The sequence below is a fragment of the Diplotaxodon limnothrissa genome, linkage group LG7, assembly GCF_057381915.1.
Source record: "Diplotaxodon limnothrissa isolate DT_005_m linkage group LG7, D_limnothrissa_male_GT1.1, whole genome shotgun sequence".
NCBI lineage: Eukaryota > Metazoa > Chordata > Actinopteri > Cichliformes > Cichlidae > Diplotaxodon > Diplotaxodon limnothrissa.
In genome coordinates, this window is record NC_140602.1 from 45,580,144 (window position 1) to 45,606,950 (window position 26,807).

The window sequence follows — 26,807 nt, forward strand, 5'->3', positions numbered from 1 at the left end:
TTTGGTCCGTTTACAGCACCCTGCCATGCGATTGCATTTGTCTCTAACCATGAGGAACCTTCACGTTAACTTTTATAAGTGGAAAAGTGTTAGTGTTCGTCCTCCAGCTTCACTGTTTATGTTATGCTAACATAGCTGTGCCGCTAGCGATCACGTAGCACATCATTATATACCAGCTAGCCCAACTTCAGTAACCCTACAAACGTCAATGCTGTTTAGTTTCCTGTCTTCATTTATGTTGGAAGTGATAGCAGAGCTGTACGTTTGATTTTTTTCAGAACTCTCTCAGTCAGAACATGCAATAGCATGCTTGGGTAACTAGCGAAACTAGCGAGCTAACTTCCGCTAGCTTCCTGCTAACTTCTAACTCCGTTAAATGTAATACATTTTGTTTTCATGGATGCCTGGAAGTTAAACTTCATAGTTACACCTGGTAAAGCAGCAATGCTGATCGTTTTATTAAAGATGAAAGAATTTAGACAGTTTTTAAGTCTCAGTGATGCTGCAGTGTTCGTTTGACCTGAAGCTTACGGAGTTTAGGACCCAGATTACTCCCAGATTTAAGGGCATCTTAGTCCGACGGCCGCTTGCATGTTCTGCAAAAAAATGTGCTTTGTCGTGTATCTGACGGACAAACACCAAAGCAGTTCCACATCACTGAAGTTGCACCATTTTTACAAACCAATTCTGGTTCATCTGTTTCACTCAACAATCGGCCATGTGCGTACGAAAACAAAGGCACTGCGCATGCGCGTTTTACTCATCCCGATATTTCATTTTCCTATCGTTGCCTAACATTATACCGGTATTACCGTGAACGTTATAATATGGCCCAGCCCTAATTGCAATATAAAGAACCTTGAGATGACTGCTATTGTAATTTGGGGATCATTAAATAAATCTGACTTGAATTGATTTGGTCACTCTAATCTGACATCTGGCATCAACAAGGTATTTTCTCCCAGAGTTTCTGAAATGCTGTGAAATACTGAACGTAAACCTGTGTGGTACCAACAGCATTCAAAGTCACTTAAATTGTTTCCCCATTTTGATGCTCAGTTTGAACTTCATCAGGTGAGCTTGACAATGTCTACGTTGGCAGACAGCCACTGTGGCGCCATGACCAGGTTCTTATGGCAGTGGCTAGACTTATCTATTAATAGCAGCAAACAGCATCATGATTCAAAGAAGACAATATCAACTGTCAAAGCCTCAGAGAAACCAACAAACAAATATAGGCCATTTCACACAGCCTTGGACTGGCAGTTGGAAGTATATTGTGAAAAGCAGTTCCCAGAGCTCACTGTTAAAACTTCAGTCAGACCATACTTGATAATTACCTCTGAAGTTTCAAAACATTTGATCACAATGGAACTCACGGTGCCTTGGAAAGAGTATTTCAAACAATACCTTGAGAAGAAAACGCACAAGGTACCAAGACCTGCAGGAAAAGTGTAGGAACAGGGACAGGAGGACTTTCTGTGAGCCAAGAGAAGGAGGATGCAGAAGCTTTGCAGGATGCTCATTTTGCAAAGTTGAACATTACAGGAGCTGCTGGAGGGCCATTCAATCTTTGACTGAAGCTGCAAGGAAAGCCCATCCATGGGCTGCCGGTGGGTCACAACTTTCCTACATTTAAGCAACAAAACTTGCAGCTAAAACCTAAGTTAACATTAACAACACGCAAGCAATACTAATTTATTAATGTTTATAATTTCTTAATAAACCTGTAACAACTAATTTCGGCCGCGTAGGTGTAGGATTACAAACTGCAACCTCATTATAGTCACTTGAGGTCAAAATAAATGCATTGGCATTGTTTTGTCCCTTTTGTGTTTCCAAATTGTGTGAACACTGCTTGCAGTCTATAATTCCTGAGAGAAAATGTCTTGCCCTTTAGGTGCTTTATGTTCTGTGTGTTTAGAAAAGCAGAGGCTGTAAACGATGCACTGTATCGCTGGTGGGAGACCATTACAGTAAAGTTGTGGGCCAGACATCTGAACAATGAGCTGAATTGTGAAAGTTCGTTGCAGGAGGGAGCAGCAGACTCAGATAATGATGGTCTGTCGGTTTGTCACTGACAACACTGAGTGGGTCTCTTGCTATATAAAAATATTGATTATAGCTGCTTTAATAAAATTTGGATTCAGCTCTGCAGCTGTTTCCAAGAAAGTCAGGGCTTAAATGCTCCATTGGAGCTTTTTTCAAATGAAGAAAAAAGTAATCATGTGGTTGGACTGACTCCAGCAAAAGAGACTTTTCAAAACTACACACTCAGAAATTAAAGTACAGAAATGTACCTATAGGGGTACAATGGCTTGTCACTGGGGTGGTACCCTCTAAGGTACCGTTCTGTACCCTAAACTGTGGGTACTGATTGTACCCTTGTAATTTGTACCTTTTACACGTCAAACCTGTACTTTAAAGGGCAAAATTGTACCCTTAGTATAAAGTACAAAAAAGAACCCTTAAAAGGAGTACAAAAATGTCTTTCTAAAGGTTCAGTATCTACACACAGATTTCCTATATTTTTCCTCTCAAGATTTGAAAAATTGAAGATACAAAGTCAAAAATACTTGTCACATTTATTACCTTCTTAAATACATTGCTTAACTGTTACATACAAACTGTTATCAACAGAGTATGTGTCATAAGCTGCAACATCAATTTCCTGTCCAGGTTTTAGCAACGTCCATTCACTATCAACTCTAACACTGTATGAATGAAAATGGTTGTCATATAACAGAGGAATGAGAATTTTTCCACAAAAGACCCACATTGTGTCAATATTAACACAACACCTGTTCTCTGTGTTTCCTATACACATGTCGTCTGAAAGATTCATATTTTTTGAAGGAAGAACAGCAGTCACTGAGTCCACAGGTTATATCAAAATTGGCATCATGGGAATGAATAAGTCCTATGTGCTGCATAAGCTTTGTCAAACTAAAGGTTCTTCTGCCACATTTGGAGCACTGATATGGCTGAGGCATGGTGGTCAATACAGAAGATTTATTTGTCTGGTGACTGTGATTGGCAGAGGCCGGTCCTCACCCTCATCTATTTTCACAATGTACTTTTGGAGAAAAATCAGGGTGTTCTTCAGATGTTTTGGATAAGCAAGGTTGAAGACAAAATACAAGCAGAAAGAAGAGATGATTCCTTCAAAAATACACGAGCTTCTGCACACTTCACTGCCATCCAACTTCACAATGTTTGGAGCGCTTCTGGAGAACACTGGTTTCCAGTCTTCATGAAGTAGCTGAACAGTTGGATAGGGGGTTTTAGGATGAACCTTTGAAGTCAAAAAAGAAGGTAGAGGAAAGCAATATATTAGTCTCTTAACAAAAGATACATTTGTTTTCCTTTTATATAGACTAAATATTTTAATACACACACCTCTCCAAGTATGACAAAGAGATCCAGTTTCTCCTTGAAGACGTATGGCAGGAATAAAAGTGCAGCCCTTGTGTCAAGATCTGCCAAAAAACAACAAAACACAAGATCACCCATGCGTTTTATCTGGCATTTCCAGTTACCTATAAAAATTATATAAAATGGAAGCCTTGAAGTTAAAAAAAAAAAAAAAAAAAGCAAATACCCGGTAGGTCATCAGTGAGAGCCTCCTCTCTTGCATCAAGGTAGAGCTGGTAGAGTGGGGTTTTCCCTTGTGTAAGGTCAATCACCTTTGCTGCAACACATGAGAGCCCTTCACGAAATCGCTGGCTTACATTACCCGTTGTTGGTTGGATCCACCCGAGTTCGTTGCACAGCTACAAGTAAAAAATTCATTTTCAGTACAAAATAACAGTGTATGAAAATGAAATAATCTAAAGTTGATATTAATTATGTATGGTGCTGCATAATTATTTTTTTTATAGAATTTAACAACAATACTGTAAGAAGTTACATGAACATACAAAAAAAGGAAAGAGGGACAGATGAAGAAAACAAGGTCAAGGGCAAATAAAATTTACTACTATAAACATGTTAAATGTGACAGCTATTTCCAAGTTCAATTCAGCTTTCTGACTTACACCAGTAGGCATCCCTAAGAAGGGGTACTTCTTCAACACATCCTCCACAGGCATACCATTTGCAATTTCTTTCTGCCGCCAAGCAAACGTTTGCTGCACACGGTTATGAACCACCATGGTATCTGGTTGCATCTTCTGATATTGGCACTGTAAGACCTTTAAGTGGGCGTCTATGGATAATAAATCCTCTCCTTGGACGCATGGTCCCTTGAAAGAAAGCAAGAGTGAGAAGAGAAAGTCAAAACAGATTAGAAACCCAACATAAGACTAAATATACAATTAGAGCTGACACGATCTGTGCATCACAAAGAACTCGTATCGGTTAAAGTTAACCGATACCATGAACCAATATTTAAAATATGGAAACTCTGAAATAATTTCACATAAAATCTTAATTGTTAACTTGAAATTTTAGTTTTGGAGTCATATTTAAAAAAATTTTTTTTTTTTTTTAATCTAGTTCACCCTCTTTTAGCACCTTCTAATTAATAATATTTTGTGAGGTAGAAGTATTAGCATTGGTACTTTGTATTAGCAAGTGCTCTAATCCAAGTATTGGTATTGTTTCGGTTTGAAAAAAAAGGGGTACAGTTGCATCCCTAATCCTTAGTTTTAGATGTAATAACAGAGGCAAGAACATTTTATAGCTCAAGATGTCCCTCACACCAACCTGACAAACATTTCTCTGACTTGTTCATTGACATTTATTAGGCTGCCCTCTCCTCGTAGAACCAAACTTCTCCTTACAACGCCTCACTGCCTCACTGTCGACTAGTGGTGCCCGCTCTGATTTGAATTTACGTCTCAAAGACATATGCCATGTGTGCTTGTTGAACAGAAACATAAGTTACTGTAAAAACAATCTACACAAAATACACCCAACAAAGAATCAGTAAACATACTTCATACAAACCTACTGAGAGGCTACAGATTGTCTTACTAACAAAACAAGATTGAAAAAAGCTTCACTTTTACTTTGTAATCTTGAAGGAACCTTATGCAAATTTTAAATTTAACTTACATAACCATTTCCCTCACGATCCTTGAGGAAAGGATACTTCATTACCAGCGTCTTCACAGCTTGCACATATTCAGAATTTGTGGGATACCTGTAATATCAGAAGAAACATAAGTGTTAGAGCAACTGCTGACAAACAAACTTTATCAAGTGTCAGTTATTGTTTCTTAGTAATGTAGCGTTTATTTTCAATATGACAGATTCAGCTTTTTCTAAAGCAACAAGCTAACATTACCCTGATTAACTTACATAGTATACTGTGCCACAGCTTCATATAGAACTCTGATTATTGTGTGTCTGTCCCTTGGATTTTTATGGCACGGTTCTTTGTTGTCCAGTTTTAGTTGGAGATTTTTGGGAAATCTTGGAATTTCAAAAGAGGCTGGTAGTCTCAAAGTATTTTCATTGCTGTGAAAACAGTTAAGCGTTTGTTTTTATTGCATGAATTGAAGTATAAAACACTACAGTAACAATACATATGGTAGAAACAATGATCATATTAACTAAATCCTAAAAGTGCATAACGGCCAACATGTATGTTTCAGACATACTAACTTCATTATAAATAAGAAAATACCTTATTGAAGTTGACGAAGTAGATGGTTGCCAGTCTTCTGGAGAGACAGTCTGTAGAGTCAGCGTCACTGAAGATTCCTTCATCCTTGACACAAATTGGTTGAATTTAACCTGCTTTTTGAAGGATCCTTGGAAAAGGTATGCAACCATAGTCTCAGTAAGACCGCAGTCAACTGTGTCACCATCAACCTCATTGTCTGCAAGATAAATGGTAGTACAAACTCTAAATTCCATGTAAGGATATTTATCACCACATTTTTACATGGGTAAAAACCGTATATCACACACATTAAAACCTTTTGTACAACTTCTTTCAGTTCAAAGAAATATTCATTTAAAAAAAATCAGTAAATTAAATAAAATAAAGCAAATCTTTAGAGTGAATCCTCTTGATATGCAAAGTTTTCATTTTTAAATTTAGATGTTTGTTTGGGACTACTGGACACAGGAGAGCAGAGTCTGAGCATGCTTTTGTGCCCTTTCAAGTTTGGAAGAAAAAAAAAGACTAGAATGCTGTAATTTGTTAATATTCACTACTAAGGTGACTCCTTTCTCCAGATTTCCGACAGTTTCTGCCGTCTGTTCTTTCAGACCGATTACTTATAGCGATAACACCCGCAGGACCGTATTACAAGCTCAGATTACATGCTGAAAAAGTTCCCACATTGCTTAAAACGCGACTATCAAACCCCAGCTGCGACACCCTTGTTATATTTTAAACAAGTGCGGTGTTAAGATATTTCCTTTAGACGTTATATTCAGCCGCCCATGTGTGTTGATGGCCTTGGAATGGATGTAAAAACGTGATTTTATTAAACCATTAATTAGAGCTGGGCGATAGAACGATAACGATATGTATCGCGATATAACTTTTACTCGATAGAGAAATTAAGCTATCGCGATAGACCTCGCTGCTCTTGTCCTCTTAAAAAAAAAAAAAAAAAAGATCAGCCAATCCAAATTAAGTAGCGCAGAGCCGAACCAATCACAGCCGCAGCGTCACGTCGCGTGACTTGTAACGTACAGCACAAGTGCCAAGCCGCACGTGTGTTTGTTTGGGAAGCAGCCAGCGGGTAATGGAGGAAATGAGTGTGCCGACTAGAAAAATCAACCGAGCGTGACTGAAGAGAAAACAGATGATGGTTCCAACGCCGAAGAGATTGTCGAACGGAAGAGCCATAGAAGTTCCGTAGTGTGAAGGTATTTCGGCTATTTCAAGTCTGACAAAAAACAGAGTAGCGTGCACTGTAAATTGTGCCGAAAGCAAGTCTGGAAATACAATGAACTGGTGCATGCGTCACACTGTGCGCCACGTTATTGTTTCGGTGAAATGAATTTCTACAATACTGTTAATTCTACTCTCTGCAGTGTTTAAATGCTTACATATACACACAGTTACTGTCCCTCCACACATACGACTCGGTTCTGCTTCTATGCCCCAGCTTTGTTTACTTTTTCCCACCGAGGCTTCTAGACTTCTGATTGGCCAATATTTCTGCACGGTTAGGAATCTAGCGCCACCTGCTGCTTTGGCATGTTCATAGCAGCGTTTTCCTTTATTTCTGCCTTTATGTGTGGACGGGATTATTTTTTAAAACGAAAACGGAAAATCTCCGTTTTCAAAAATACCCGTGTACGTGTGGACGTAGCCTCAGTCTCTGACTGGAAGCGCTAATTCGTCATTCGGCTTTTGTCAGACTAAAGTAACTGTTACAACTGTTTGAAAAGCTCAGCTATACAACAAGGAGAGATTGAGAATTTCCTTTTAGTTCTCAGTTTATTTGATATTGACAAAAGTTAGTCAGTTTTGTCTGTTCTTCTGTAAAACAAACTAAGATTTATTTTTAGAATTAATATTTTGTTTCTAAGTGGAACTGACAATTTAGTCTGTTTTGTTTGTTCTATTTTGAAACTTAAACGCTTTAGCGGCTGCCTTTTGTGTAGTTTGCAATATTTGCCTTTATTTATCTGAAAAAGTCTCATGTTCCTTAAGTACATCTACCCTGTTGAACTTATTATGGGAAATAAATATTTAAATAGGGCAGCACGGTGGCACGGTGGTTAGCACTGTTGCCTCACAGCAAGAAGGTCCTGAGTTCAATTCCACCATCAGGCCGGGGTCTTTCTGTGTGGAGTTTGCATGTTCTCCCCGTGTTTGCGTGGGTTCTCTCCAGGTACTCCGGCTTCCTCCCACCGTCCAAAGACATGCAGCTTGTGGGGATAGGTTAATTGGATAATCCAAATTGCCACTAGGTGTGAATGTGAGTGTGAATGGTTGTCTGTCCCTATGTGTTAGCCCTGCGACAGACTGGCGACCTGTCCAGGGTGTACCCCGCCTTTCGCCCTATGGCAGCTGGGATAGGCTCCAGCGCCCCCCGCGACCCTGAAAAGGATAAGCGGAAGCGAATGGATGGATGGATGGAAATATTTAAATAAAAACAAGCTGCTGATTATTTCACATTTTACTTGTGAGCAACGGCACATTTAAATCTTACAAATATAGTTATCTATCGTGATAGATATCGTTATCGCCTGAAATGAAAAAAACATATCGTGATATGAAAAAATCTCATATCGCCCAGCTCTACCATTAATACACTAACGGTAAACTGCATTCAGCTACCAGGGAATCAAATTTCGCGCCATTCCGCTGCGCAGGGGTTACCGAACCCATAGACTGTGGCCGAACCACATATATAAGTTCAAACTTATACAAATACTATGTGTACACATTTTTCATTTTTCAGAACTGTGACCTCAACTTTACACATGAAACGTTTGTAAAAACGTTTGTAAAAAGACATAATTTGAGCTAAGAGAGTGCCGAAACTAGCTAAATTGCTAATATACGTTAAGCTAGGCTAAACCAATAATTAGTAATTACGCTACATTTTTCTTTAAATAAAACTTACCTCTGAAATGCTGAGCTTCAGCTTCGGTGACATCTAAGCCCCACTCTTGTATTTTTGTTAAGAGTTCCTCGGTTGAAAGTGAACAGAGCACACCAGGACTTGCAAGTTCATAATCCATCTCCCTCCGTTGATAAAACAAAATGGCACCTGCTGCATTTACAGAAAATTCTAGAATCCACCAGCTATTCCTTGAGTTTCTTCTTCTACTTTTTGTTTGATGTTGTGAGGATGGGCTCAACTCGCACTCCGAGTTCAATAAGGGTGCTTTTTTGCAATTCATCCAAATAGTTATACTTTAAAAAAAACACTCTCTTAAAAAAATTTTTAAATGCATTTTTACTTTTTTTTCTTTCAAATAAATTCATTGTTCTTAAAGCAGCTTAAAAATAAGGGGGGGGGGGGGGGGGGGTTCAGGGAATACAAAAACAACAACAGCAATGAAAATAATAAAAAATAAAAACACTAAAATATATGCTTATATCAATACAGTTGCAAATAAATTACTGTCAAAAAGAATAAAAAACAAAAAACCTCTAATCAAAAAGAGCTTAATCAACCTGTACTTTATCTTTTGAAAGAATTGGTACAAATAAGTACTTTTCACAATTAAGGAACATGTATGTACCTTTCAGACGCTAAAAAAGGTACAGATAGTTACCCCGAGGTCCAATATTTGTCCTTAGACTGTATTAATGTCATTTTTGTACCTTGGGGCACAGTAATGTACCCCTTCCGTACCACTATTTCTGACTGTGTAAGAAACCCAAAACGTGCAACTTTTAAAGGTGTATGAGTGATAAATCCAATACTCTAATGAAGCCTTAATTAACTGCCGCTTATGTATCAGCCATAACAGTGTTTGAACAAAGTTCCTGTGGAAACATCTGTCAGCAGACTTGAACTCAAATTTAATGAGCTGCACATTCGATTAGTTGCACTCTCTAAATATGTAATTTCCTTCCTGCTAAAGGGACAAGAGCTCTTCTACTAAGTTAAGTTCAAGACGATTACAGGAAAACACTAAAGGTCACACAATTAATCGTAATCTGTTTTGTGAAATCACTCTGAGAGATATATTGAGCATTTTTGAAAATATTTTAATATTATTTATAATAAAGGAACCTTGTTGGGGGACCTGACACCAGATGGTTCATCGATTCGCACGGGATTCATTTGCATCAACATCACAGCAACACATTTTTGCATCATTAAATGGGCACTTTCATCTTTTCTTTAAAAAAATGCTTCTGCTTATACAGAATAAACATGATTTGCATATGTTATGAACTTTGCAGCCACAGGCCCGCCCTTTCCTGTGAGTCCTTACAACACCAGGTAAAAATTCCTTCCTACAGTACTAGACCTCTAAATCTGCGAAAATGACATGAAAAGATAGACTTCTAGCATCTGGGGATCAAACTAATTCAGTTTATTTTTGTTTTTTCTGTCTATGCCAGTAATATCATTATTATGTGTATATGCAGTGTGATATACAGTTTATGTATTTATTTTCTTTTTCTTTTTTTTTAATGAGAAATGGCACAAGACACTGTGTCTTGCTAGCCTTGTTTATGTCTTTTACAAAGATTCATGCTTTCATATGTGGCTTCCTCTGAAATTTGGAGCAAATTTCTGCCTCATACACAAAGGTAAGGCAAGGCAAGGCAAGTTTATTTATATAGCACAATTCAACAACAAGGTGATTCAAAGTGCTTTACAGAGACATTAGAAACAAAAACAAATAAAAAGCATGATTTAAAATTGATTAAAACAAACAAACAAACAAACAAACTAATTAACAAACAAACAAAACAGTATATAAAATCAAAACAGATAAAATCAGAACAATAGATAAAATCAGTAGTTAAAATGTACGTTTTGAAATTTAAGCTTAAAAGTGTGGATTTGGTGCTTTATTCAAATGCAGCTGAGAACAGGTGAGTCTTCAGCCTGGATTTAAATAAACTGAGTGTTTCAGCTGATCTGAGGCTTTCTGGGAGTTTGTTCCAGATATAAGGAGCATAAAAGCTGAATGCAGCTTCTCCATGTCTGGTTCTGACTCTGGGAACTGATAAAAAAAACGGATCCAGATGACCTGAGGGATCTGGAAGGTTCAGGAGGTCACTGATGTGTTTTGGTCCTAAACCATTCAGAGCTTTATAGACCAGCATCAGAACTTTAAAGTCTATCCTCTGACAGACAGGCAGCCAGTGTAAAGACCTCAGAGCTGGACTGATGTGGTCAACTTTTTTGGTCTTAGTGAGGACTCGAGCAGCAGAGTTCTGAATGAGCTGTAGTTGTCTGACTGATGTTTTAGGTAGACTTGTAAAGATGCTACAGTAATCAAGCCTACTAAAGATGAATGCATGGACTAGTTTTTCCAGGTCCTGTTGAGACATCAGATCTTTTATCCATGAAATATTCTTGAGGTGATAGGAAGCTGATTTTGTTATTGTCTTAATGTGTTTTTCCAAGTTTAGGTCTGCATCCATCACTACACCCAAATTTCTCGCCTGGTTTTTAGGTGTATAGATTGAAGTTCTCTGGTCACCTGTAATCGTTTTTCTTTGGCACCAAAGACTATTACCTCAGTTTTGTTTTTGTTTAGCTGGAGAAAATTGTGGCACAGCCAGTCATTAATTTCCTCAATGCATTTACCAAGAGCCTGTACAGGGCCTCGGTCTCCTGGTGACATTGTGATATATATTTGTGTGTCATCTGCATAGCTATGATAGTTAATTTTGTTGTTCTTTATAATCTGTGCCAGTGGGCGCATGTAAATGTTAAACAGAAGGGGTCCCAAGATGGAACCTTGGGGAACTCCACATGTGATACTTGTCTGCTCAGATGTGAAGTTGCCTATTGATACAAAGTATTTCCTGTTTTCTAAGTATGTTTTGAACCAGTTTAGTACAGTTCCTGAAAGACCTGCCCAGTTCTCCAGTCGTTTGAGTAATATGTTGTGGTCAACTGTATCAAATGCTGCACTGAGATCCAGCAAAACCAAGACTGACATTTTTCCACTGTCTGTATTCAGACATATGTCATTAAACACTTTGGTCAGAGCGGTTTCAGTGCTGGGGTTCTGTCTAAAACCTGACTGGAAGGCATCATAGCAGTTATTCTGTTTTAAGAAGTAATTGAGCTGTTGAGAAACTGCTTTTTCAATGATCTTACTTAAAAATGGGAGATTTGAGATCGGCCTGTAGTTGTTCATTTGTGTCATGTCAAGATTGTCCTTTTTCAGTATAGGTTTTATTACAGCTTTATTATTACAGTTTTTAGTGGTTCTGGAAACACACCTGATATTAAAGAACAGTTGACGATCTGTAACAGGTCTGACTCCAAAGTCTTTGAGACCTTTTTGAAAAAACTTGTTGGCAGGACATCTAAACAGCAGAGGAGGAGTTCAGTGACCTAAGATGTCCTCCAGGTCTTTGCTGTTAATAGGGGGAAACTGTTTCATGGTGTTTAAACAGTTTTTCAGTGGACACAGTATATATCCTGAATATGCTGTTTATGTACCAATTGCTTGTCTAATCTTTTGGATTTTGTCTGTGAAGAATTTGGCGAAGTCATTGCAGGCCATGGTAGAATGAAGTTAAGCTGCCACTGACACAGGAGGGTTTGTTAGCCTGTCAACTGTAGAAATTAAGACCCGAGCATTATGACTGTTTTTGGTGATGAGGTCAGAGAAGTAGGACCTCCTTGCACTCTTCAGTTGTAAATTATAATTGTGAAGTTTCTCTTTATGATGTCATAATGAACCTGGAGGTTTGTTTTTCTCCATCTGCGCTCAGCTTTCCTACACTCTCTTTTTTCATTTTTCACCAGTTTGGAGTTTCTCCATGGAGACTTTTTCCTTCCAGAGATAACCTTCACCTTAATGGGAGCAATAGTGTCCATTACATTTAACATGCTAGCATTGAAGCTATTGACGAGCTCATTGACTGAACCTCTGGACAGGTCAGGTGTTAATGGGAAGACCTGGTTAAATATCTCACTAATGTATTCAGTTATACACCGTTTTGTGATCACTGCTGTTGATATATTTGTGTGAGCTGAAATTTTACTTTCAAAGAAAACACAGTAATGGTCAGACAGGCCCACATCAGACATAGTAACCTTCAAAATGCTCAGGCCCTTGGAGATCAGTAGGTCAAGAGTGTGTCCTCTATCATGTGTGGCCTCTGTTACATGCTGAGTCAGCCCAACGTTGCCCAGAGTGTTACTCAGGTCTTTAGTCCCTTTGTCCTGAGGGTTGTCCACATGGATGTTAAAATCCCCAACAATAATTACACAGTCGAAATCAACACAGATCACAGACAACAGTTCACTGAGATCATTAAAAAAAGTCTGTGCAGTATTTGGGAGGCCTGTAAACATTAAGAACACAACACAACACAAAGGGGCGCTGCTCTTGTGGCGACCTGCAGCAGGTGTTTACTGGTGTTCTTTTTGTTTTTAACTTTGTTTTAACTCTGTTCTTAACTGTGGTTTTAACTTTTTATGAAGTTTTTTTTTTTGCCGAGATGGAGATCTTCTACACCTTAGTTTTATTGTTGGCGATATTCACCTGGAGTAATTCACTCTCACTGACAATCACTTATACATGCAAGGAACTACTTGGATTACAGTGGTCCTGTTTGTCTATGTACGACTCTTCTAATGCTCGGACAGATGTGATTCTTGGTGAGGATTTATTTGCCCGGTCAAAGACTAATTTTGGAAAGCCCCGCCGCTTGAGAAAACGCAGAAAGAAAGGCGGCGTGGGTCAGCATGTAAGAAAACTTCGGAGGAAGAATCGTGTTCCTCTGCCTTCTATGATTCTGGCCAATGTCCAATCTCTTAGGAACAAAACGGATGAATTACAAGGAAATGTGCTTCATCTACGGGAATACAGGGAGGATTGTCTGATGGCACTTACCGAGACGTGGCTAACTTGTCCTACAAGGCATAACAAAACGCTGGATTTGTGTTATGGACCAATTAAGGGGGCATATAAGTCTGTGGCCGGACCTGCGCTAGGTTCTTCGGATCACAATGTTATTCATCTCCTCCCTGCTTACAGATCTGTGATTAGGAGGGAGAAGGCCTGTGTGAAGCGGACTAATGTCTGGACAAAAGACAGTTGTGTTGCCCTTCTGGGGTGTTTTGATTGCACTGATTGGTCCTTGTTTCAAGAGAGCACTTCTGATTTGGATGAACTCACTGATGTGGTGTGTAGCAAAGACTCTGTGATTCCAGTCAGAGAATTTAAGACTTTCCCTAATAACAAACCGTGGCTCTCTAAAGATATTAAGGATCTGATTCTTAAAAGGAAAATTGCTTTTAACGAGGGAGACGTTCCCACTATGAGAATATTGAGGAAGGAGGTGAGGGCTGCAATAAAGATTGCCAAGATGAGGTATAGAAGTAAGATTGAGACAGAACTCAGCAGTAAAAACCTCAAAAGAGCTTGGCTTGGTATGAAAACAATGGCAGGGCTACAGACGAAAGGTAAAAGTAATATTACCTTAGAGGGGTTTACCGCTGACAAACATCTGGCAGACAGTCTTAACAGTTTTTACCTTCGTTTTGAGAACTTTGACTGTTCTAGGCAGACCAGCACACTGAGGGAAAAGACTATCACTCCCCCATCAATTTGTATTGATGAGAGGGGGCTAGCTAATCTTTTTAGACACACTAAAAGCAAGAGTCTGGACCTGACAACATCTGTGGACAGGTACTGATCAGCTGAGTGGGATTTTTCACCATATCTTCTCACTTTCTTTAGAGCTACAGACAGTACCTAAGATTTGGAAACATGCTGTCATTGTTCCTGTTGCTAAGGGCAGTTCTCCTAAGGTGCTGAATGATTATAGGCCTGTGGCTCTAACTTCTTTAGTGATGAAGTCATTTGAGAAGATAATTAAGAAGGAGATTTTAATGCATGTTGAACACCATCTTGACCCCTTGCAGTTCGCCTATAGAGCAGGGAGAGGTGTGGAGGACGCTGTTGTCACACTCCTGCATCTCTTGTATAAGCATCTTGAGGCCCCCCACACCCATGCAAGATTATTATTTGCTGACTTTCATTCAATACAATTCAACCCTTCTTACTTGCTGACAGGCTTTACAATCATTTCAAGCTTGACACTAGTCTGGTCGGCTGGGTGACAGACTTTCTGACTAATAGGTCACAATGCGTGAGGGTGAATCATGTATTTTCTGATGTGCTCACCTCCTCTATGGATCACCCCAGGGTTGCTGCCTCTCTCCCCTTCTGTCCATTCTGTACACGAATGAGTGTCGCAGCAATTTCACGAACAGACACATCCTGAAGTTTGCTGACGACACAGTGATCGTCAGCCTTCTAGTGGGGGACGAGTCAGGCCATGGACAGGTTGTAGATGATTTTGTGAATTAGTGTGATGAGTCCTTCCTTTCACTTAATGCAGGGGTGTCAAACTCAAATACACAGTGGGCCAAAATTCAAAACTGGAACAAAGTCGCGGGCTAACGTTAATATTTATTGAAAAAAAATCTTGCTCCAGATTTAAGAATGAATCTTTTCTTATGGACTCAAATAACTTTTGCTGGAAAACTGAATATGAAACAAGCAATGCTTAATACTAAACAATATATATATTAGCTGTATAATACCAGTAGGCCAGCTCTAATAGTAATTTGGTATGGCTTCGCGGGCCAAATGTAATTAGGCTGCGGGCCAAATTTGGCCCGCGGGCCAGAGTTTGACACCTATGACTTAATGTGTCAAAAACTAAAGACATGATTACTGATTTTAGGAAGTCCTCTTATAGCTCATCACCCACTATCATTAAAACTGCTAATATTGGGATCGTTGAGAGTTATAAATATCTAGGTGTGGTACTTGACCATAAATTGTGTTTTGAATCTCATGCTGATGCCACTACTAAAAAAGTTCAACAAAGACTGTTCTTTTTAAGGAAAATGAGATCTTTTAATGTCTCATCTGAGATGTTGTCTTTGTTTTATAGAAGTTTTATCGAATCTGTGATGTCCTTTTGTATCGCTGCCTGGTTTGGTAACCTGACGGTGAAGAATAAGAATTGGTTGGGCTTCTGGTAAAAACTGCTAGCAAAATTTCAGGGCGCTGGCAAGATGGACTTTTGGCCATTTACAATAGAAATGTGCTTAGAAAGGCTCATTCTATTATTAATTGTTTGAACCATTCACTTCACAGTGAGTTTGAGTTGTTGCCTTCCGGCCGCCGTTTTAGCGTACCTGTGAGGAAGACTAAAAGACTCCAGGTCTGTCCTTGGACTTTCTATCACTATTATTGTCATTATTATTTTATAGTATTGTTCTGTTTATTTATATCCCGCTGCTAAACTAATTTCCCCTTGTGGGACAATAAAGAAATTGAATTGAATTGAATTGAACTTTGGATGGGGCCTTCAGCTGTAAAGCCACATATTCAAAAGACTGAAAACTTCCAGGAGATAGCTGCTTACATTGAAATGATTCATTAAATAAGACAGCAACCCCTCCTCCTCTCCTGCTCACCCTGGCCTCACTGATAAAACTGTAGTTAGGAAGGGTCGTCTCAATGAGAACAGCTCCACTATTACTTTGGTCCAACCAAGTTTCTGTTAAAAACATAAAATCAGTGATTAAATCATTAATTAAAAATGTTTTCCCAGCTAAAGATCTAACGTTTAATAAAGCCAACTTAAGTGTTTTAGAGGTATTATTTGCCCCCTCGTGTTTGGGAGCAGTCTGTGGCACACAAGGTATGTTTACTATATTTAAAGATCATTTAGAGTGCAGCTCTCTGTGTTTTGACCAGGCCACATGTCTCCTTCTGTCACCCAAAAGTACAGAAATTTTAAAACCTTCTAGTAAACAGGGTCCCAGCTGTAAACAGGGTCCCAGCTGTAAACAGGGTCCCAGCTGTAAACAGGGTCCCAGCTGTCACAAAACTGAAATGACAGCCTTGTTTTCCTCTAAAAAGTCAAAAAATTTATAGCAGAAGAATTGCTGAGGCATAACTGCTGCTGGATTTACATCATTCATCTGTGCAGGCTCTGGGAGCTGTGTTCTGTAAGCAAGCACTTGTACAGGCTTTAGCGGGACAATGCTCTAAATGGAAACATTTGAAAAGCAATTCTTCTTTAAAAACAGGAAGCTTTGTTGACCATCTCATCGCCCTAAGTCAGTTTCCGTCATGATGAATCCCTCAGTGAGAGAAGTGCAGTTAATTCAATTTCCTTTTTGCCTGGCATCGGCGTTCATTCATTTTCAGTGGATCCATTCATTACATCTGAGCAATCCACAGTTTTTCTTTTGGCTATATTAATGTAGTGTATGGGATTCCTTAGTGGGTGTGCTAGTGGGAGGTGCTTGGGCAACAAGCGACCATGCATCAGGTGTAACAGTCACTTTTTTTGTTGCCCAAACAAAAACTCAACACGGCCCTCCAAGATTGATGTGTTTCCCCAAGAAAGACTCATTTTAAAGACGTTCCAAAACATGTAGGTGCCTGGACTATGCGGACTTGTCATTAATTGTTATCCAGTTGCGTTTTAATTATCCTGTAATTTTAATACATAGATTGTTTTATGTCTTTTGGCATTGAAAGATACTGTGCTGGTGATTGTACCACACTCTTCTTCGGTGTGCACACTTGGGGCGGTGAAGTTTAAGTTTGCATCTGGATTTGTAGTGGAACTGTGGTGTGATCGCTTAGTTAGCGTGAGTGGTAAATTAAATTGAGCCCCACACCGTGCTGCAGCCTCTGGCTGTTCTCGCTTTTCCTAACTTGACCTTTTGCGGGTCCATTGGGTATGTTTTTTTTTTTTTTATTAACATATTTGCATTTTCCAGCCATCCACCCATCTATTTCCTTCTGCTTATTCAATGCAGGGTAGCAGTTGAATGGGATCCTCTCTCAGCTGTCACAGGAGGAGGGGGGGTTACTCCCTGGACAGGTTGCCAGTCTACTGCAGTGCTAACCATTCACACTAGCATTCACAACCAATTTAGAATCACCAGTTAACCCACATGCATTTTTTTGATAGGACGCACCCACACACACACACACACACTGAAAGAACATGTAAACTCCACACAGAAAGCCCATGGCCAGCTTTTGGATTTTAATCCCAGACCTTTTTGCCAAGAGGTAATGGTAGTAGCCACTATTAACCATCTGCATTTTTACATATATAATTATGATATATCTCTAATTATATATATATATATATATATATATATATATATATACTGTGTATATATACTGTGTGTATATATATATATATATATAAAAACTGCAACAGCACTTGTGCAGTGTTTACTTAATTTCAGTACAGTGGTAACCCTTCTCGTGAGCCACATTAATATGAGTGTAAGTCACGATCTTCATTCCTCTATTTCACCCTTAACTGTTCATTCATATATTTCATGGTAATTAATAACTCATTTTTACATGAGATACTTCATATACTGCTGACATGCAGACCTGCATGTGTAGCAGCCAACATGCGTTGCTGTTGTCTTACGTGGGCTTTTGTAGACCCCTTTCCAGCAGGATTGGAAGGAATCCAGCTTCAGCTTCCATTTTTCTGATCTTTTTGACAATCAGCACTTTGATTGTGTGTTAAGTCAGAAGGTTACTGGCAACGCAACCGTGTAAACAAACAGTTCAGCAAGCAATTAATTAAACTACTGTCATAGCGAGTCCTGCACATGCCTGTGAACACAGCTCTAATTATCTTAACTGTCACCATTCCCAGATCTCTCAGTCAGACCGCTAACTAACGTGTTGAAGATCAAAAGTCTGTGGCAAGTCCAACCTAGACTTGGAACTAAACTATCTTATTGGCATTTCTCTCACCCACTCTCTCTCCCCCCGTTTTCTCCTCCTCTCTCGCGCACTCTCTCTTCCTGTCTTTATAAAACTGCATTCAGCCCGAGCTCACTCACCGTGGAGAAGCACACAAGGAAGGTCTGCTCTTCACACTCCTCACACACTCAACTCGTCATTGCACTGAGAAACAGCAGCACAGGTAGGTTATCAGCTGATTGTTTTTTAAGGAATTTTCATGTTATTGTATTCTTTTTTTATTTTATTTTATTTTCAGCTGCACCTTAAGCAGTAGTAGTAACATTTTTCTTTTTCCAAGTGCATAAAAATACGTAATTAGAACAGAAACGAGTGTTTCCTGTTTTTCAAGCTTTTCCAGTCACATGTAACACAAGCCTCACAGGTAGGGGCTTATGTTAGGTAATTTCAGAATATTATATATATATATGGCAATTGCATGCTTATCCACATTTTTTTTTTCAATTAATGCATATAAAGGTATACATTGTTGTGAGCTAATAGCTTTGCATGCCAGACCTCTTTTATGATGCTTCTTGGCATTTTCATCCAAGGGCCTACAGCTGGATTTCTAACATAAAATCAGATTGCAAATAAGTGCTGGCATGGACATGTGAAGCTTTGTATTGTTGAAGGGTGAGTGTGTGAACACAAAGGAACCAAAAAGACCTGTGTATGTCATCTAACGCTAAAAAAAAAGTATATTGGAACAGTGATATGAAATATCTATTAGTCTGTCAAAAAGTTTAGATTTGTAATCATGTAAATTGCAAATATCTGAATGAGAAGAAATTGGCATCTTTTTAGATAGAGAGTGAGATAGTTAGATAAATAGAAATCATATATATATATATATATATATATATATATATATATATATTTTTTTTTTTTTTTTTTTTTAATTATCATTTTTTTAAATTAATTTTTTTTAAATAAATAACAAAACACTAGTAAATGAGAAGTGCTGGAAGGGTGTACAAACCTGTATCTGGGATGGACATATGAGAAAGATGAGGCTGCTGGAGAGCTGGCGGGTTATCTGAAATCTTACACAATGAAAAACATCAGCATAGCAACAGGACACAAGGTGGTGGTCACCCTGCATTAGCGAAGACTCTCACGGGCAGAAATTCTGCAGCAGGCAGATGTTTCTAGATATCAGAATCAGAATCAGAAAGGGTTTTATTGCCAAATGTTGAGCGGGTTTACAACATTAGGAAATTGCTGCGGTGCTTCAGTGCAAACATACTGTTATAAATTAATCTTAAATAGACATGAAAATAAAAATGAGAATAAGAATTAAAAGTGCTAAGTAGACAGATAGATATATACATGATATATACACGAGTGCAGGTGGTGATCAGTGCCAAACATGGAATGATGCAGTGAACACAGCGTAGGGTCATGTGTTAGTGGTGGGAACAGTCATACGGTTATTGTTATATTGTTATATCCGGGCTCTTCTGCAGATGTACAACATAATGAGCTTTGGACACGAAACAAAAATAGGTAGCAGATGAAAGAGACATAAAGCCTTATTTTGAGAAGTATTTGGAAGAACTCCAACAGCATCATCAGCTGAGAATCACCAAAAACCTGTGAAACCCTGATACCCCTATGTACAGTACAATACACAGAATTCTGTCAGAAGTGATCTTTCTGAAAGATGAGAGCTTATTTGCCCGTCTGTAAAGCAAGACAAGCTCCTCACCTGAGATCAGAGCTTTGTAGGAACCCTGCAGCAGGTTCTGGGTTCCTACAAAGCTCTGATGTAAAATAAACCCAAACAAATCAATGCATTAATATTGGGTTAGATATAGAGACAATAACATTAAACCTTCATCCACATAAGAGCTGTTGAAAGTTCTCTAAAATGCTTTTATTAAACATTAAAAAATGCATATAATAGCAGTTTAATTTGTTGTTGTTTACCTTTTTTCACTTATACAACGTTTATTGATAGCACTTTATATTTTGTCCCTTTGGAGCTCTTTTGGTGCACAAGACTCCATCATTTTTTCTCCTTATTCACATTCAGGTTACTATGTCATTTGGTTTGAGCCTCATTTGTGTGGAAAGTAATTTGGGGGAGCAAAGTACTTTTTATTTGTGCAGATCTGGGCCCGTATCCCTAAAGAATCTTTGTGCAAAAAGTGGCTCCTAGCGGCCAAATTCTAAGAAAATTCTCAGAGTCATGACGTTTTCTTAGAATTTCCCCTAAAAGTGACACGACAATCCCAGTTAATATAAAAGCTATTCCTCAAGATTCCTAGCGCTTAAAAGGGCTCCTAAGGCGAGATCTGCTAAGAGCAGGGAAGAGGACTTTTAGTGGCTTAGGAGTTCCCCTAAGCAGCTGCACAAAATGGCCAACAGAAGAGGCAGGAGAGATGTCCTGCAAACACTGGATGACAGGGAATTATTGAGATGCTACAGATTGGATCGTACAGGAATCATGTTTGTGGTGGATCTCCTTAGAGATGCAATTACTTCACCAACTCGACGCCACAACGCTATTACACCGGAGACGAAAGTAATCACAACCCCGAGGTATTTGGCAACCGGGAAAATGCAACAATGCAGCAGTGATGACTTGGGTCTGCAATCACAGACATTGCTAAAAGCTGAGCCATGTTACCCTCGTTAAGACCACACTGGACTTGTAACGTTGTGATTTCTACTTCATTAATCAGAATCAGAATCAGAATACTTTATTGATCCCTGGGGGAAATTATTTTTTGTTACAGTGCTCCATTTTAAACCAACATTAAGACAAGACAGACAATACGCTAACTAAGAATAGTACAATATATACATATATATACATACATACATACATACATAAGTCACTCATAAATAAATAGTTGGAAAAGAAACATGTGTAGCTGTAGCAGCAAACAGTGTGTTAAGTGGATGCGTTGTACAGGGAGATGGCCACAGGCAGGAATGATTTCCTGTGTCGTTCAGTGGTGCTTTTCGGTAATCTCAGTCTCTCACTGAACGAGCTCCTGTGACTGACCAACATGTCATGGAGAGGACAGCCTCTTGAGATAGGCCATCTCGTTTTCAACGGGGTCCATATGGGAGTGAAAGTACAAAATATGCCAGCTAGGATATTTATATGAGCAAATAAGACACGAATCATTATTTGAACAGGGTGTAATGAGTTTAAGTTTTCACATATTTTAGATTCTAATGGCTATAACCCCTACAGCTTACTATTCATTTTCCAGATATTTTCTTGAATGTGAAATATTATTTACAATTACAGTCAGCATAAGATTAGAGTGTATAATATGTTTATTGATTTGAGGGTACATCCTTTGCTCATTATCACCAAAAGCTCATTTCCATCAAACTTGTAGGATCAACCAATCACGGCTTTTGAAATGATGACTCATACCTAGCAACGGGGTCAACCACACCTCCTCACTAAGATAGGATTTTCCATCCATTCCTTGCTCAGAGTTCACTGAAAATGTTCTGGAATCACTTCTAAGCTAAAACTCCTGGCAAGGAATTTTTAGGTTAAGTTAGGAGCTCTCTGAGAGGATTCTCAGAATCTTTAGGGATACGGGCCCTGATCTTTTTAACCACATTTAAAGCACCAGGGTCAGTCTTTTAGACCTGTCAACATCCATTTGGCAAATCGTCACTGAAAGAAAATGCACTCTACAAGCATGAAAAAGCCCTGTGATACATACAAATTATGGAGTGCATAATTTCTTCACTGCCGAAATCTGTAAGAGGTTCAAAGGAGAGACTTGTATTCAATTGTACCTGAAAAGAACAAAATCCTGAACAAGTACCAGCAAACTATGGAGGAAATCTGATCAAATTTTACAATCTTTTCATTTGTTCACACTCTTGGTGAACATTAGGATAAGCTGTCAGAATCAGTCCTTTGCATCAATGGCAGAATTGAATGAAAAAAAAAGGCCTTGACAAGGTACAGTTCAGTCCTTAGTTATTCGGTGTACTGCTACACTAAAGAGCAGTATAAGTGTCAAGTGTAAAAAGAACAGAATGAGTACAGAAAGTCACAGTCTGTGCTGCAGCTGCAAATGATGCAATCTGGTGAGGTAAAAAGGACAGAAATATTTTCATGAAATTATGTGCAAAAACAAAACAACCACAATAATAAACCTCATCGATTCTGACTGCGCTCCTTTTAGACTTCATTTCAAAACACTACTGCTTTGCAGAGGGGCTTCTGTTTCATCATCTATTTGCAAATGACTACATTTAGATAATTACACGACACATTGCATCAGCAAGCTGGCTTCAAAATCAGGCTGTGAAGTTATTTTGCACAGGAGATTTAATATGTAGAAATTCAGAAATTTTCATCCATATAATGGCAGCCCATTGCAGTTTTGAGGAGGTTACCAGCCTTGTAAACTCAACATGATGCCTAGAAGAGCTAGTTTGATTGATAAATTAGTGTACATTTGTTTTCCTTCGTTTCTTTTTCATTCCATCTGGTGGTGTTCCAGTTGTCAGCTTCAAGGACAGGTTTAACATCGATGATGATAAATCAGCGAGTTTTGGCTCGCTGATTTAAAACAGTTTTTTACTAGTTAAATATCTGTAGTTCTTTTAAGTCTTCCACAAGTCTTCGAACCACGGAGCAAAGAGGTGTTCGGTCCCACCTTACACATGTGAAGCTGTTCCTGGTTCCACTTTTCAGGCACACAAAAACAAGGAAGTCGTTAATTTAATTTTACGCTTAAATGTTTCCTCCCGTTAATTAATTAACTTGCAATTCCTTCTCTGCTAGATGGCATGTGACAATAACCGGAAAGGGAAGCAACATTTTAATCAATTAATATAATGCATAAAAATGGAGCTTGGATTGACTGGATAAAATTGAGATTTTACCTTTGGAAAAGTTAGAATGTCGTGTCGTTTCACTGCTTTTTGTTTTTTGTTTTTATAGTGCAGTTACTGGCAGACTGATTCTGCTCCCATGGAGGGTAATCACAGTGGTTTGACTGGAAGCACACAACCATCTTTGCTAGAAAGACAGACTGATGGGCACATTTATGAAGTTGCAGTACAAACCAACTCCACCAACCGCAGCTCCCAGTTTGCAGACGTGGCCTTGCTGCAAACTTTCAAACCTCTCATCATCCCCTTTTACGTTCTAGTCGTGGTGGTGGGTGTCTTTGGGAATTACCTGCTTCTTTATGTCATCTGCCGAACCCGAAAGATGCACAACGTCACCAACTTTTTCATTGGAAATCTGGCCTTCTCTGACATGCTCATGTGTGTCACCTGCGTCCCCTTTACTCTCGCCTACGCCTTCAACCCTCATGGTTGGGTTTTCGGGCGCACCATGTGCTATCTGGTGTTTCTCGTCCAACCTGTCACAGTGTATGTTTCAGTCTTCACACTCACTGCTATTGCTGTGGACAGGTGAGTGCTCCTTGTGGCATATGAGATCTTCTTTAGATCAAAATTGAAGATTTGAATTATTTGAATTGTTTTAAATGTTTTTCCCTTTGTCTTTCCCTCTTTCTCTCTCTTGCTCTGTACATATATATGTATATATCTCACAGACAATTAGAAAGGCTTGAAAACGCATCACATCTCAATGGCAAAAAAACCCCTCTTAGATATCTACACTGATATGGACTGGGTAATGTGTTTGGTACAAAAGGCTGCCGCATCATTTGATGGAAATAAAAATGATCAGACCCTGAAAACACCCCAAATATCAAAATGAGAAATTGATGCAGCAGGTCAGATCATTTTGTCGAAATTTCATTGCAGCAACTTAAAATAGTGTTCAGCAGTTTGTACAGATCCCACGCTTGTATGCATGTCTGAAAATGTCGAGGGATCCTCCGAATGAGAAGATGGCTGAAGTCCTGATTTCCTCCTAGATCCTGGACAGTTTGAGGTGTAGCCTGGCAGAATCAGATGGACTGAAACATAATGTCCCAGAGGTGTTCTATTGAATTTAAGTTAGTCAAGCCTGGGGGACAGTCAGTGGTATCAATTGCTTCATCCTTCAGGAGCTGCCTACATACTGTCATCACATGACGTGGATTGTCATTGTCATGCACCACGAGGAACCCAGGACCCACTGCACCAATGTAGGGTCTGACAATGGGTCCAAGGATTTCATCCTGATACCTAATAGCACACAAGTTGCTCTTGGCCAGCCTACAGAGGTCTGTGCATCCCTCCCCAGACCATCACTGACTCACCATCAAACAGGCCATGTTAAACGAGGTTATAGGCCACATAACCTTCTCCACAGCTTCTCCAGACACCTTTCACGTCTGTCACATGTACTCAGGGTGAACCCGCTCTCATCTGTTGTAAGCACGGGATGCGAGTGGTGGATCTGCCAGTTCAGATATTCTATGGCAAATGTAAATTGGGCTCCACGGTGCCAGGCAGTGAATACTGTGGAGGATGTCGGATCCTAAGGGCATCTCTGTGAAGTCTGTTTCTGATTGTTGGAACATTCACACTGGTGTTCTGCTGGAGTTCATTTTGTAGGGCTTTGGCTCTGGCAGTGCTCATCCTGTTCCTCCTTGCACAAAGGACCAGATATTGGTCCTGCTGATGGTTTAAGCGCTTTCTACAGCCCCATCCAGCTCTACTAGAGTATGTGCCTGACTCCTGAAGTCTCCTCCATGATTTTCAGACTGCTGGAAGACACAGTAAAGCTTCTGGCATGGCACAAATTGATGAGTCATCCTGGAGGAGCTGGACTACCTGTGCTACCTCTGTTGGGTCCAGGTATCGCCTTGGGCTACCAGCAGTGAAACTGATCCTAAATGTGAGAAAAGATGTAAAACCAGTCCTGTTTTGGGGATTGTCTCACTTTTGCTCTTCTAGTGGGACAATTGTTAATTTCATTAACAGCAAAAGCGCTGAAACTCATGAAGAACTGCATTTTTTTGTTGTTGTTTCATGATCTGAAACATGGACAAAGTGTGACAAATATGTAAAAAAAAAGTAAAAAAAGAATAGAAAGACATCAGGAAAGGAACAAATACTTCACAGTATATATGAGAGAACTGTAAATTTGATTATAAATTGCAATTATAACTCATTATGATTACTTGGAAATGAGACATTAGTTTAGAAATTAGGCAGATATGAAGGGAGACTGATTACTGAGTGTTTCCTTTTCATTGAGGTGACACTTAAACAATAAAGATTTTCCACTGAATGCATTAATTCATTTACATGAGCTCCAGACCCAGACATAACATAATTATTCAGCTGTATAGAGTGTTCATCATTAAACCCCTGAGACATGCAACAGACCTCAGGTTTGAACAGGTCTGCTCACTGGACCCATGAAAAATTCATTGATCTTTAGTTAAGTTTTCAATTGTACTTTGCATTCTGCAATGTCTCCTCCTTCTAAGGGGAAGACATTAACATGAAATGAAAAGTCCCTTTACTTTTACAGAGAATATAATGCTGCTGTCATTTTGTGATGCACAACTGGGTTCAGTTTTAAAGTGTAAAATATAAATAATTCACTCTTTTTCCTCGTGGACTGTGCAGGTCACGGAGTCCACTCTGTCTTTTCTAACAAATTTGATTGTCCTTCAGTGAAGCACGTCGAATGCAAAGTAACTGGTTATGAGAAAATGATTCAACTTAACATTTATAGCCAATATTAAGTAACGCCACTGCCAATGAGCTTGAGTATTATAATTGTAGGAGTTCACGACTGCATTAATAGCCATTCATTAATTAAGCATGAGCACCTTCCCTTTCTTTTTTATAAAGTACTATTCCTTATTCATTGCAGATATTATGCAACAGTTCACCCCCTGAAGAAGCGGACCTCTGTGGCGACCTGTGCCTCTGTCCTTACTGGGATCTGGCTTCTGTCTTGTGGCCTGGTAGCTCCAGCAGTGACCCACACCTATCATGTTGAATTCAAAGAGGAAGGCTTCACTATCTGTGAGGAGTTCTGGTTGGGTCAGGAAAAAGAAAGACGTGCTTATGCGTACAGCACCCTGCTGGTTACTTACGTCCTCCCGCTTTCGGCTGTTTTTGTCTCTTATCTCTGCATCACTGTCAAACTGAGGAACTGCGTTGCTCCAGGCCACAGGACGCAGGACCAGGCAGGCGCTCAGCAGGCTCGCAAAAGAAAGATCTTTCGCCTGGTCGCTCTCCTGGTGTCTGCCTTTGCGGTGTGCTGGCTTCCTATTCACGTGTTCAACGTGCTGAGAGACATTGACATTCACCTCATTAACAAGCGTTACTTTTTGCTCATCCAATTGCTGTGCCACCTGTGCGCCATGAGCTCCTCCTGCTGTAACCCCTTCCTGTACGCCTGGCTTCACGACCGCTTCCGCACCGAGCTGCGGAAGATGTTCAAGTGCCATCATCGCATTGGAGTGCCTGCCAATCACTGTGCCGCCAGCGTGGTATTGTAA

The 26,807-nt window shown here is 39.4% G+C and overlaps 2 protein-coding genes across 2 annotated transcripts; one reads left to right on the forward strand and one right to left on the reverse strand.

Moving 5' to 3' along the window:
• Positions 1-2,998: 2,998 nt before the first annotated feature.
• On the reverse strand, positions 2,999-8,676 carry LOC146628940 (sterile alpha motif domain-containing protein 3-like). Its single transcript, XM_085358214.1, has 8 exons — positions 8,544-8,676; positions 5,633-5,828; positions 5,305-5,463; positions 5,059-5,146; positions 4,038-4,244; positions 3,602-3,773; positions 3,400-3,479; positions 2,999-3,295 (listed from the first exon to the last, which is right to left on the reverse strand). Exons 1-8 carry the CDS (start codon positions 8,659-8,661, stop codon positions 2,999-3,001), a joined length of 1,317 nt encoding a protein of 438 aa, XP_085214340.1. The 5' UTR covers positions 8,662-8,676.
• A 14,677-nt stretch (positions 8,677-23,353) lies between these two features.
• LOC146628941 (prolactin-releasing peptide receptor-like) lies at positions 23,354-26,807 on the forward strand. The gene is made up of 2 exons (XM_085358215.1): positions 23,354-23,805; positions 26,174-26,807. The coding sequence occupies exons 1-2, from the start codon at positions 23,357-23,359 to the stop codon at positions 26,805-26,807; spliced, it is 1,083 nt and encodes a 360-aa protein (XP_085214341.1). The 5' UTR covers positions 23,354-23,356.

Coding starts and splice junctions, on each gene's coding strand:
- LOC146628940 (XM_085358214.1), bottom strand. CDS start 8,661: ATGGATTATGAACTTGCAAGTCCTGGTGTGCTCTGTTCACTTTCAACC. Junction 5,829..8,543: donor TGAAGCTCAGCATTTCAGAG/GTAAGTTTTATT, acceptor TTTATCTTGCAG/ACAATGAGGTTGATGGTGAC. Junction 5,464..5,632: donor ACTTCGTCAACTTCAATAAG/GTATTTTCTTAT, acceptor CTGTTTTCACAG/CAATGAAAATACTTTGAGAC.
- LOC146628941 (XM_085358215.1), top strand. CDS start 23,357: ATGGAGGGTAATCACAGTGGTTTGACTGGAAGCACACAACCATCTTTG. Junction 23,806..26,173: donor ACTGCTATTGCTGTGGACAG/GTGAGTGCTCCT, acceptor TATTCATTGCAG/ATATTATGCAACAGTTCACC.